Source organism: Nesoenas mayeri, assembly GCF_963082525.1.
Source record: "Nesoenas mayeri genome assembly, chromosome: 17".
In the NCBI taxonomy this organism is placed as follows: Eukaryota; Metazoa; Chordata; class Aves; order Columbiformes; family Columbidae; genus Nesoenas; species Nesoenas mayeri.
In genome coordinates this window covers 8,569,508-8,582,591 of record NC_137565.1, presented here as the reverse complement: position 1 = coordinate 8,582,591, position 13,084 = coordinate 8,569,508, and the positions used below count along the sequence as shown (strand labels likewise).

The following is a 13,084-nucleotide window of genomic DNA, read 5'->3' as shown; positions in this document are numbered from 1 at the left end:
AAGTAGGAAGAGAGGCCTTCACTAATACAGCTGTATTTATAGGAATGCCAAAAAACCTTAACTCTTTTCTTTTCCCTTTGGGATTCCACAGAAAGCAGGGAGCTCTGGAGCTGTGTTCTCTCTTGCGCCTATTCCCAAGAGGGAACGTTTTGTGTAATAAGTCTGCCCCAGCTGTGTGTAGATCACACTCCTGTTGAAACTTGTTCTCTGTGCATTTTGTGACATGATTTTTGCTCAACAAGGCTCAGCAATGAGGCCGCTGGGTTCCACTGCCAGCCTCACCTGAACACAAACCCCGCAGCTCCAGCGCAGTGAGACAGCTGCGGCTCCGTGGCTAAACCGTCTGCAGAGAGACCATGTGGGAAACTGAAGCACCTTTGTTCTGCCAGGATTAAAACCAAACAAATTCATACTTGCAGTGCAGAACTCACTCACAGATGAGGCCAGAACTGTACATGGTTTCAGAACAGAAGGCAAGTCTATTGAGGTTGGTCTCACATCAAGTCCACCTCCAGCACAGGGAAGGGGACAAAATTGACACATGAAGGGTACATGGAAGGAACAAAAATTCCAGTTACAGATGCAGAGCAGCTACTCTGTGTTCAAGTTAGCAGTATTAGAATGGCAAAAATCAGATAAATCCTTTCAGAGATGGCAAACAAATGGAAATGCATTTGGATTTCTAATCTCTGCAACTCCTCACTACCTTTCCATCAAATTATCATAATATCCACGTATGCTTGTAGACACATATACCCACTGCAGTGAGGCTGTGGTTACCTTAACAAACACTGGATCCTACAGAGCCCCGAATCAAGTCATCAAGGCCTGTGCACAATGTTGTTCTAAGAAAATACTACACCACATGTTTAATTCTCATCAGCCTCAGCAGGATTCACAGCAGCGCTTACCTTGCTGAACAGGGAAAGGATTACTCATATTTAATCACAGGCATATTGCAAGCCATCTCAGCTTGACCTCCAAGAAGCTGCTAACACCACTTGTCAGCAGAAAGCCCAAAGAAGAGCACCTAAGGAAGATAAGCAACCCCTGAAATACCAGAGCCTGCAAAAGTGCATTTTAAATCCCCTAAGTGTCTTACATGAAAGTAAAGACTTGAGCAGACTTGCATGGTTAAGAGCATCTCCTAGGAAATGGGTGTTCAAAGCATAAAAGAGCACCTACAGTTACAGACAGGACACCAGGTCCTGTATCTCACTGCCCTCACTTCAGGAATTTTAATGGAAACAACCCTCAGACAACCTGAATCCATCTCCCTTGCTGGGCACTGGTGCTTGTTTCTGCTGCCATAGAAAGGTACAAGAATTGTGAAATACATAGTCAGATGTTATTGCTGCCTGAACACCTCATGGCCTCCCTCCAGGCCATAATAATCAGAGTTCAAAAGAGAACTACTGAAGATGGAAGCATTTTCTTAAATTTTTTAAACACAAATGCTGATTGCAGACAGAGCTTTTGGGATCCCATAAAGCATGTAAACAGTGAACCCACTTGATCAGTTCTAACTTGTCCCTCCCCTGCCCCTTCCCAAAATGACTTGTCTGTTTGTTTTAATGGGCACAGTTTGATGCACCCAGCAGCACACCATAGTTTCAGACACCATGTGTCAATATAGAACAGAAAACTTCCTATTATATACCCTTGAATCAGAGAATCTCTTCATTTCACTGAACAGCTGCATTATATGAATTGTTACAACTCATCAACTACTACAAACCTCTCCATGCATTATTAATCCACATCACTTGAGCTCTTATGGTAAAATAAGAAAACTCATTCCCTCTTGGATTCCCTGCCAAGAACAAATCCTTCCTTTATGTGTAACAGATCCTGTGCATAACAGGCTTCAAGGAGAAGCAATTGTATTGAAGATTTGAGTCAACATTCCCCCAGCCTTCAGGTGTACGCAGCAGGAGGTACAGTGACTATAAGAAAGATGAAGCTATTTCAAAACAACCTGTGTGATTCCCACTTGAACACACATGCAAAGAGAGCTCCTGTTGATACTCAAGGTTTTTCACTGAGATTGAGCCTCCAAAGAGCCCAGAAGTCCCTGTTACACAAGCATTTGAGCGGCGTGACTCATCTAAGATGAGCGAAATCCACATAGTGCACGCAGCATTTACAAGTTATCACACTTCCCTCGCAGCATGATACAGCGCTGAAAGAAACTACTCCAGCTGACAAACCTTGTTAGCAGTTTACCCTAGATGAGACCATTTCCCCGCCCTCTAGCTGAAAACAAAAACTATCTTCCAAAATGAAAGCAATTCGAAGATTTACTAACCAGCCCTTCCCACTCCCAGCTTCCCAGCTGGAGACCTCATTGCTGTGGAAAACAACATACCAGATGACTTTGTAATTCCTTCCTTCCGTAACCACTAGGGGGAAAAGGAGAAATACAGATTTTTAGGTATTTTTAAGTCTTGATTAGAACCACAGTGGACAGAAAAAATATTATCCTTGAATCATTGAACCGCAGAGGAGAATGACTGAATAAACTCAGAATTTATAAATTCCAACACATAAAAGCAAGACAAGACTTACCCTTCACTGACTGTATTTCAAATTCATACCATCTTAGTGCTTAAAAGCTGGCAACTTTTTAGTCTATTTTAGCTTGGAAGAAAACTGATGGATTTTGCCACCTTCCTGAAAGATCACAAAGGTTCCAGACTGAAATACATACTTATGCTAACAATTTTGCATCATTTTCTGAGTAAAACATGAGTCAGGATCTGTCATTGCCTTTGGAAAGGTGCCCACAGATAACACATTGTACTGAAAACCAAGAAAGCTATACTAGCAACAAACTCCTTCAAGGCTGAAAGTTTGCTGAAGAGATGCAGCAGAATAAAAAGACTCTAGATCCATTAAGCTGGACTGATGCCTCTTTAGGTTGCTGTAGCAAGTGTGAACTCGCTCAGCAAACCACAACCTAATTACACAGCAGTGTCACAAAGCACTCTGTCATTAAGCATTTTCCAGCCTTACGTTCCATAACATTTTATCACAAATTCAAGATGCCCCAATGAGATTGAAGCAGTCTTGGGGTACTCTGTAAATTGAAAAAAAAATAATCAGCTTGGAAACAAGTGACAAGCCAAACCATTGCAGCAGAACAGGGGGGATCCAGAAGAACTGAAAGAAGTTCTGCAGGTGAAGAATATACCCTATCACAAGGTAGCGCACACACACTTTATAAACTGCTTGTTATGGGAACCTGGTACATGCAGTGGTACTTTTCCAAGATCTGCAAGATTTCTAGCCTCATTTTTCTTCAGTAGATCGCATCCACTGCCACGTAAGAGTTTCTCAGTGTCAAAGTTCCAGCCTGCCAGTTAAGATGTCCCACATTGAAGCGCAAGTATTAACTATAGAGCTGTCAAACAGTCAGCTTTGCCCAAGTATATCAGATGTACTCAAGTACAGAAGTTAATCATGCACATATAAATAGGCTTCAGACAACAAAGGATTTGTCAGTTTTAGAGTCCAAAACACAGAAGAAATCTTTTTTTTCCTGCTGGTTTTGCTAGGGAAAGAAATTTGTTCCTTGTTTCACGCAGCCTTACTAAGGGATCCATGTCATCCTGTAAGTGCCAGCTCACAGCATTGCGGTTGCTAAAAAAAGAAGCTATTAAATTTAAGTTTTGGACCTTACAGTTACTACTGTATCTTTCCTATAATTTGTATTAACTTAAATAGGTTTCATCTGCCTGTAATTTTTATTTTTTAAGGAGCAAAACTACTTAGGAGCATTTACTTCTGCTACACTATCAATTATAGAGCCCTAGAAAGCAGAAGGGAAATGGAAGTCTTATAAAACACTGCATTATGGAGCCAATAAGAAACAGAACTTACCCCAGCAATGCATTCCTTCTGAGTTAAATTCCACTCAAATTTATGGGGGTGGCTCATCTGGCCCATCAGAGCAGACAGGGGCAGCCTCCATCAGAATTCTGCTTCTAGCAACAGCTTTATTCCTGCTTTCACTAGGTGTTTGCACCAAAAGAAACCAGTAACCTTTAGAGATATGAGGGAGCAAAGGATAGTGTGAGGAGCTCAAGTGCTCGCACAGAGTGAGCAGCTGAATGCAGATCAGAGTTTATGCCAAGAGCAGCACATGTCCTTGCAGTCATTCCTGGAGATCAGTTTCCACCTCCATCACAGGACTTTAAAGCAACTCGCAGGCATTGCTGTGCAGCTGCTTGTCATCTCTGATGCCAGACCTGTAGTTGCCCGAAGTGTGGCAGATTGAGGAAGATCCTCCTAAGGTCTGACAAATAGCAAGAGCTATTACATAAGGAAATCCACACTGTTTGTCACAGGAAAAGCATGAGTTGGTTAAAGCCTGTATGTAGGTTCAAGCAAGTTACTATTTGACAGCATCAGAAGCCCAGAAGTTATGCTCTAGATGCTGCACTCTGTACCATGTTCTGCATGAACTGATCATTCTACATGATAGCACTAGCCCCACCTCATGGAAGTGGTGGGAATTAGTGAGGAGCTTAGTTTTAAAGGAGTTTTTTTCTGCAAAACAGAGTCTTACGCAAACTTGCATGGACACTGCACCTTCATAAAGTGGATTAAGTCATCCATTTAACCCACTAAAAAGGGGTCATTACCTGCTGAGAAGGACTTCACTGTTAAAGAAACAGTGAAGTATTCTGATATGCAAAAGTTTGTTCCACATCCTGGGTACAGCTGCATTGGAATGGCTGGGAGTAAGTTCCCAGATGCACTTTAGAATGCAAGATCACATTTATAAAAGCCATTACACTTAGCAAGAGCTTAAGATACCAAGAGAGCAACTAAAACAAGGCTATTCATCAGAGCTGGCAGCTTTGCTTTCCTCAGTCATTCCTGTAATTAGATTTCTAGACTGCAGCTATTAAGAATCCCCAGACTAGCTCAATTCTCCACAGGTCATGAGCTGTTCTAGTATTTAATCAGCATTTTACTGTATTCCACCATCAGCTTGTAATTGTTGCTATGAAGTCACAGTAAATTTTCAAGTTAAGAGGAAGGAAACTCCTACAGTCACATGCATCCTAGAGCTGATCTTCAGTTCCAGCTGCCTCAAATTCCTTTTGACCCACAAGAAACTAGTTACAAAATGTAAGTACTACTTGTCTAAAAAATAGCATGCTACCTGATTAATCCCTGCTGGGAAGAAGTCTGGACAGAGTGCAGATTTGCTTGAACTCATTAGCTGCTCAGTATTTCAAGCTGAGCTGGTGAGTGCTGATCAGTACAGAACTGAGGTGGTTGTGTTACAGCAACACTTGGAGCACTCTGGCCTGTGTCAGGAAGGTGGACACTGCATCTCTAGGTTGGCATTTAAAGACGTTTTGCCCTGTTCAAGCAGAACTCAGTACGAAAAGGTGCAGCTTACCACTACTGCTGCTATATTAATGTATTTTGGTCGAAAAGGCACTACCTGCAGCATCACCCTCAGCACAGGACTGAAGCTTTTCCAGTCCCATGAAAAAAAGTCATGTAAGCACGACTGCCTCCTGCGCCATGACCTCCACTCGTGACAGTGCTGATGTGTCCAGCAGAGAGACCACAACTCCTTTTCAAGTTAATTGCTGAGCCATCCATGTGAGGTGCTTTGGCAGAAGTTTCTCTTTTTCCTGCCTGTCATCCTCAGCTATTAGTGGTAGCGTATTGCTACTAACCAGTCCCCACCCCCAAGATATTAAGACTAGAACCACACAGTGGATACTGCAGTTTTACATTTATAGTTGGACTTTTATAATATTCAAGATTAGCACAAGATTCATAACCATAAATTATACATTGTTATCTAAGTACATAAAACATTAATGATACATGTATTTGAAGAGTGGCACAAAGTAATAATACATCCCTGTTGGCATTCTCAAAGAAAGAGGTGGGTGATGGACAGGCCGTTGATACTACTGCAGCATAGCAGAACTGAGTCACTGCACCCTGTTAGTTCAGGTGGTGCTGACTCTGCCCACCAGAGTGTCAGAACATTGTGTGGCAGGAAGCCAATGCCAGAACCAGTTAAAGGTGCAAATAAAAAGTCAGGATTATGGCCCTCCCTACTGCCTCAACATTTAGCAGTGTGTCCCCCTCCCCAACCCCGACACTGTGCTCTTGCATCTCTAGCACTTTGGCAGCCCATGCACACTTCAATGTTTACTTGCCACACATAGCTGAGGTTTCCTTTAGTACCATTTAATGTCAACAAGTAACATGCTCTCTTCTTGTTAAACAAAAAGGATCTGGGAAATGTTTGCTCTCTGGCATGAGAAGATTTATTTTCTTCAAGTCTCAGATCTACTCCAGAAAATATAGAACAGACTCCAACAGCATTGAACCCCAACAGCATTATTGTCCAGAAAAGGAAACTTTCCCAATATTCCTCTAAACATTCAGAGCACAAATATTAGAAAGCCCATTTTCTTTTGCACGCAAGACCGCAAATAAAATGGGGTAGAGTCAGATGTACACAAGCTTTCAACAATTCATTATTAACGAGATGCTTCACTGAATTGTTAACAACCCTGCTACTTCAGTAGCTTCAGCTAAAGCTTTAACAACTTAGTGCCAGGCAATTTCCCAGCTGCCTTCAATGGGCTTTGCAAAAGAAAGAAAAATATGCTCTCTTCCCCCTGGTCTCAAGCAGTTATTGCTATATGAGTTAGTGAAATAGTGCCTTAACTTCAGACAAGAGTCTCACAATGTCATTAACAAAAGCTGCCCTTCAGAGGTTGAAATGTAACCGGACAATAATCAATAAATAACAGTAACAGGCATCCCGTTGAAGTCTCCTCACTGAGCCAGGCAGCGTGTTCAGCCAACAGAAGGTCATCTGTGCCTTTGGGACCATTGTACACTTCTTGGAGAAGTTAAAAAGGGACGGGAAGGAAGAGAACAGAGACAGTGAAGGTCTGTCAGAGAGCTAGTTACATATTGAAACCATAAACAGGCGGCTGGGTGAATCCTGGTGCTGTGTATCCATATGGGAAGTTTGCCTGGGGAGGTACTGCACTGGGGCCTGCTGTTAGCATCAACTGCTGGCCTAGAAAGCACAAGGAAAAAACAAAACAAAACACAGAGTTAGTTTAAGAACCAAAGCTTCCTTAATGGTAGCTGTACTATGGGACAGGATTATGAGGCTTTAGCTAAAAATCAGACACTGTATAAGCATACACTAGCAAGTCACACCATTACTCAACATGCACCAGAGTGGGCACCCAGGTCAGCTGCTCTTGCTACCAGAAAATGACAAAAGCAAGGCAGACTCTGAGAGAAGTATCAACTGACCTTGGGGGCATGATAAACCTGGCCTGTTTTGAAAAGGCCATACTGAAAACAAAAAGCTCATACTCTTTAACCCATGCACAGTCAGAACTGAAAAGTAAGCATTCAAGCAAATTTTAGGTCTGCAAATAGTTAGGTCTGTTAAGTCTCAGAGTCTGGAGAGTGTTGCAAAAGGCCCAGACATACCTCGACAGATTTGTCTTCCTCACTAAGAACACACATGCCTCATGCATATATTAAATGCAGGTTAACGTTTACATCAGACAGTGAACCAGTCACATCCTTCCCTTACCAGCCACTTCTAGGCACTTGTTAGCAGAATGCCTCTTCAGAAGGGCTTCTAAAATAGCACACTTGAGGTTTTTGCACACGATGGTTTTTGGCTGCACGTATCTTAAAATGGGTGAGCTAGAAAGCCAGTCTGCATCTCTACTTGGAAGAGCAGAAGGCAGACACATTCCTCAAACAGGAATAACAGGCAGAATTTGCATGCGCTCTAAGTTACTCTGGGGTTGTGCACACCTTGCTATTCCCTCTCCTGTTACCATACTGAAAGTCAATTCCTAAGCTAGAGTTCTGAGGCCATGTAAGAAGAGCAAGACTTTAGCTGAAGAGTAGAAGTACCGTAAGAGTGAGATGTCACTTCAACAACTTATGTCTCTGGCACATGAACTGCAACCATTTTACTACCTAGTTGAAACCAGTTCACTTTGACTGGAAGTAGTCATTTAAGTTACCTCCATAAAGAAAGACCAGAGTGACAACAGGTAATCAATTAAAACCAAGTCTTTCACCTACCAAATACTATTGGAGTGGGTTCAGTTACTTGTTCCTCTTCTTTTCTTAGGCTTTCAGAAGCATCAAGTTTATCCACCTACATCGAAGCGAACAGGAGATGTATGAAGGCCTTGTCTAGGAATTGCACCATCACGTGAGGCTTTTCATGCCTGGTATCTCTGCTATCAAGTGTTCCTTTTATTAGTCCAAGCTGGAGACTACAAGAATCTGTGTGTTCCCAGCCAGCTATGTTGTAAACCTGTCCTCCTAATTGCTTTAGGTTTAATGCAATAAACAATAGCTGTCAAATAGAGCTGAGATCATTGTTACCTTCAAGTAAAGCACTTTTGGGGCCTTATTCTAGTCACTGTTAACTCTATGACCCAGAAAACAAGCCCATCAGATTGCAGTTCCAAGTATCATCTCAAAAGGGCGTAATCTACACTTATCTACTAAACCTGTAATCCCTCTCCCCTTCAATGAGAGGACCCAGATATTTGAGAATATTCCAGACCCATGAAGTTTGATCTTATTTAGGACCACAGCCTAACCTGAGCTGCAGAGTACTGGTTTAACTGTATTAGTATTCACATCAGCTTCTTTTAGAGGAAACTCTAGAACCCTTATGGAAAGTGGTCTAGTAGTATCAGCTTTATACAGATCTCAGTGTTGTGCCAAATGATGCTCTGTTCACACTAAACACATTTGTGAAAGTGCTACAATAATGCAGCAGCCCCAAACAACTTCAAATTCAGGGTGGGGGGATTAATCTGAGGAGGCAACAGTACCTTCCTTCTCTCAGGTTTAACAATTTTTATCTTCCATAAAAGAATCATTGAGACTGAAGACTGTAAGGCATAAAAATCACAGCTTTCCATCCAGATATAGGCAGTACTAACATCCTGGCCAAACCTACATTTAGCCCAATGCTGTATTTCAGCTGTTCCTCATCCTCCTTTCCTACTGCAAGAATCATATCTGGTCTGAGAAGTGCTGCAAGAGGGGCTTCTGTTATACTTTAGAGAAGTTACCTAGATGTGGTGTGTAACAGTTTGCCAGACCGTTTGAAGTTTGCAACTCAAATTAATAACTTGAGTGGCAGTAGGTCTTTAACTGGTTCATTGATAGCTGTCAGCTTAACAGCACTTCAGGATAACACTATTTATGTTACAAATGCTATCCATATTACTATGGATCAAAGCAATTGACAGCTACTGCTTTCAAACAAGTTGTATTGCTCTACAATCTGGGATTTCCACTCTGTCTTCAATTAGACTTTCCTGCTTACTGCCCCAAAACAATAATGAACTTCAAACAGAAATGCAGTTACTCCCTCTGTTGGGGAAACAGCAACATGTAAAGAGCAGACAGCCCAAAGAAGGGACAAGCACAGCTCTCCAGGGAAGCCTTAACATCTGTCTGATTTGTTGCCTAGAAGTGAAGTTGTTCAAAAGGTTGACAAGTGAGTGTCATCCTCCTTTGTGCATCTGGCCCCTAGGCTGTTCTATGCTTTAACACCTTTTTATAAGTTCTGGAAGATATACACACCCCACTGATAAAATAACCTTTTTTGTACTTTTGAAGTTAGTTACACAACAATATTTTAGACATACCACATTTATAAAGCCCATTCTCTAATTCCATGTTTTGCAGTTAATTCAACAGACTAAATTAGTTCCACTGAAAACCGCTTTCACCATGCAGATTTTCCTTCTGGCAAGTTATCCCATATTTAGTACACATGATTACTTGTAAATCCAACCAGCAGTTTAAAAACTATGATCTGAGACCTAAATCTCAGATGGAAGAGTATAGGTGAAATTGTGTGGCAAGTTTCTCCTCAGTGGAATATGAGGAGAAAGAAGAGTTTAAGATCTGTGCAAGTACTTTCTTCATAATAATAGGCAAGAAGTTTACAGAAACTTCATGCTACTATTCAAACCTACCATGCCTGAAAGATCACAAACTTCAGTAATTTACAGCATAACAAGCAAATCACATCCTGTTGTGTGGCAACTGCTTTTGTCTACTTAAGAACATCTTCCCTGCCACCAGATATCTATGGTATAGTGAGCAGAAGCCCAAACACTCAGCTACTGCTCAATCACTTGGATTGTATTTCCCATGAAAATGAGCAGAGTCTGGTTGGATTTTCAAGTTGCTTATGAATAGTTATCCTTTCAGCATTAGAAAGTGAACAGGAAATGAGTTAGAGCTAAATTACACTGCTCTTCTGGCAGAAGCTACAGCTAGATTCCTGTAAAAGAATCCTAGGATACTGAGGGACACAAATGAACACAAAGAGCTTGAAATCAGAGTGTCACCTTATAGAACAGCCCATCAACCTGCAAGAAAATTCAGAGGGGAACACTTAACATGACTGATTAAAGGCAACTTTTAGATTACTCATTTTAATGAAGTTCTTTACTGTGATGTCCTATGCAACCCTAGAGCATTCCAAGGAAGTATCTCAGTTTAGTATCTCAGAGCTGGCTGAGAAAATTGAGACAAGCATTTCAGGACCACACATGATCAGAATCTCTCCTCTCAGTTGAGGACTAGTTATTGGCATCAGTATTGTACAGGCAGACTACACATCTAAAGTTCTGTTTTCCATTAAAAAAAATCATCTTCAGCAGTCTACTCTTATGACTGATGTAGTAATACTATGTACTATTAGTTACTCAAAAGCTATGCTCTCTGTAACAAGAAAACAGTATTTTTATGGTTACACAAAGTAGTGTGATAACATGTTGTCCTCACCAAGTCTTCAGCTTCATCAACTATGGAGCTACTCTGAAAAGCATACACAGTTGCTTATGTCCACTGTTAAAAGCAAAAGTTTAATTAGACCTCTTTGAAGTCCCAAGGCATCTATTTATAAATATCACTAGCTAATCTAAGTGATTAAAACCCACTGAACTTTCTAGAAGACTTAGTCTACAAGGAACAAAAATATTCCAAATATATGCAAAGAGGTCTGGTTTACATAATGCTAATCATCCAGGAGACTAGAAGTCTTCACTTTTTAGCCTATGCAATACTTACTTTGGTAAGGTACTCTCTCATCACTTGGATGAAATAAGGCATTGCAAAGTCCATGATGTTATGCCTCCACGCCAACTCAAGGACTACATCTGGGTGCAGCAAGTCGTAACATGTAAAAAGGCAGGCTGCAAAGCACTCCTGCTTGCCTTCTTCCAGGAACCACTGAAGCAGCTTCTCAGCTAGTTCTGCATCTTTGGACTCCGCTGCATACTGCATAGCATCCTACAGAGAACAGCAACAGTTAAACTTGACCCTTGCCTGTCAACATCTTGCTCTACATCTTATGTGCATGTTATCACTAGCTAGATATACCAGGTATTTGGAGTACCATGAAGTTAGTCTATAATAACACCAGGCATGTTCTGTAGGAGCCAACTGAGTATATGTACTGTAGCTTAAGTCCTCTTATTTTGAGGTAACCTGAATACTTGTATTAACACTATCCAACAGGCTTTCTTTAAGCACTTCAAGTGGCCTGATGAGATTTTACTGAGTTTTGTAAAAGATAAACAATCTTTGTTATCCCATCTACCTCACCACTAGATATTAAAGATTACCCAGAACAGAAGAGACTGCATCAACTGCTTGCTACACATCAAGACAGAAGACTATTTACCAGCTCTCCTAGAGAGTAATCAAAAACTGGCCCATGAGAAGTCACTGCAGGCTTTAAGACTATACCACTGTAATCATGTTTCATCTGTATCCTAACAAGGCCATAAGTCTTCAGTTCCAGGGAGGATTTCCATATAGATATAGAGAACATACAGATGCCATTGATTGATATAGACAGATCTCCAAGTATGGAATAATACTATGAAATTAAATTTAAGATATGCATTTGAAATTGTAAACACTTCTCTAAGAGTCATTCCTCAAACTTCAAATGAAGGTCTAAGACTAATTAGAACTCCAGATTCAAAACTAACTAAACACATTCAGCATCCAGAAAATCAATGCTCCATAGCTCAGACTTCTTGGGAGTCAGGGAAAAAGACTGCATTAACTCACCTTATACAGGCGGTCTTTCTTGCATAGCTCCACACTCTGTTTCCAGCGGTTGTTACCCTTATACAAATACGCTGCAATACGCCTAAATTCAATTAGTTCGTGCTTTTCTAGACGCTGAGCCAACGTTATGTTATCAAAGTTGTCATAGGCATCAATGGAAGCTCTCAAACCCTGTTTGAGAGAAAATTGTTACATGTGCTTCCAGATGGTACCAGGCAAGAACTGCAGTAGAGAGGCATCTAAGCACAGTGCACAAGTGTTTAGGTTCTGCCAGCTGGCTGGTAATTCTATGGGTACAGCTTGTTTACCCTGTGTATTTCATGCATCTCTCCAAAAGATGATTTTTAACAAAGACACTAACTTGGTCATACTGACTTCACTTGACAGAAAAGCTATTTACCTTTAAAAGAAAGTGTGTCTTCCAAAAAGCAGCTAATGGGGCCAAAAAAATATATTTACAGAAGTTTTGCCCAGTAGAGTACATACCTAATATAGAGCTTTATGAAGGCTGATGTTCTGAGAAATAACTGTGATATCTGCTTTGTTTGCAAATCCTCAGTGTCTCAAGACTTCTGCCCACAAAGGGTCTGATTCCACCCCCACTACCACTGCATTGTGGAACTTGTCTTCTACACAGGGAATTACTCTCTGTCAGATGGGGAACAACCAAACCATGGCCTCTTTCTTTTTTTGAAGCATCCCTCAGGCCTAGCAATGAAATTTGTGGGGCTCACCTGGTAGTCTTCTTCCTCTGTTAAAAGGTTGTTCAGAGCTTCATTTACTCCTTTGTTGTTGTGGTTCTGGACTGAACGCAGATAAGGCTTTACTAGAAGTAGCTGATTAACCTGCAATTAAGATGATTCCAATACAAGATAAAATGAACATAAAGTATACCAGGTCTGATGCTTCATATTTCTGCAACAGTTCCCGC

The 13,084-nt window shown here is 41.2% G+C and overlaps 1 protein-coding gene across 1 annotated transcript in view; it reads right to left on the bottom strand.

The window, feature by feature from the left end:
- Window positions 1-6,959: 6,959 nt before the first annotated feature.
- Window positions 6,960-13,084, bottom strand: part of CLTCL1 (clathrin heavy chain like 1) — a gene marked incomplete at both ends in the record, with an annotated part of 33,948 nt that continues 27,823 nt past the window's right edge. The window contains 5 exons of the mRNA XM_080355252.1: window positions 6,960-7,075; window positions 8,116-8,191; window positions 11,143-11,364; window positions 12,154-12,324; window positions 12,888-12,998. Of these exons, the coding sequence (XP_080211378.1) occupies window positions 6,960-7,075; window positions 8,116-8,191; window positions 11,143-11,364; window positions 12,154-12,324; window positions 12,888-12,998 (696 nt within the window). The remainder of the gene's footprint in view (window positions 7,076-8,115; window positions 8,192-11,142; window positions 11,365-12,153; window positions 12,325-12,887; window positions 12,999-13,084) is intronic.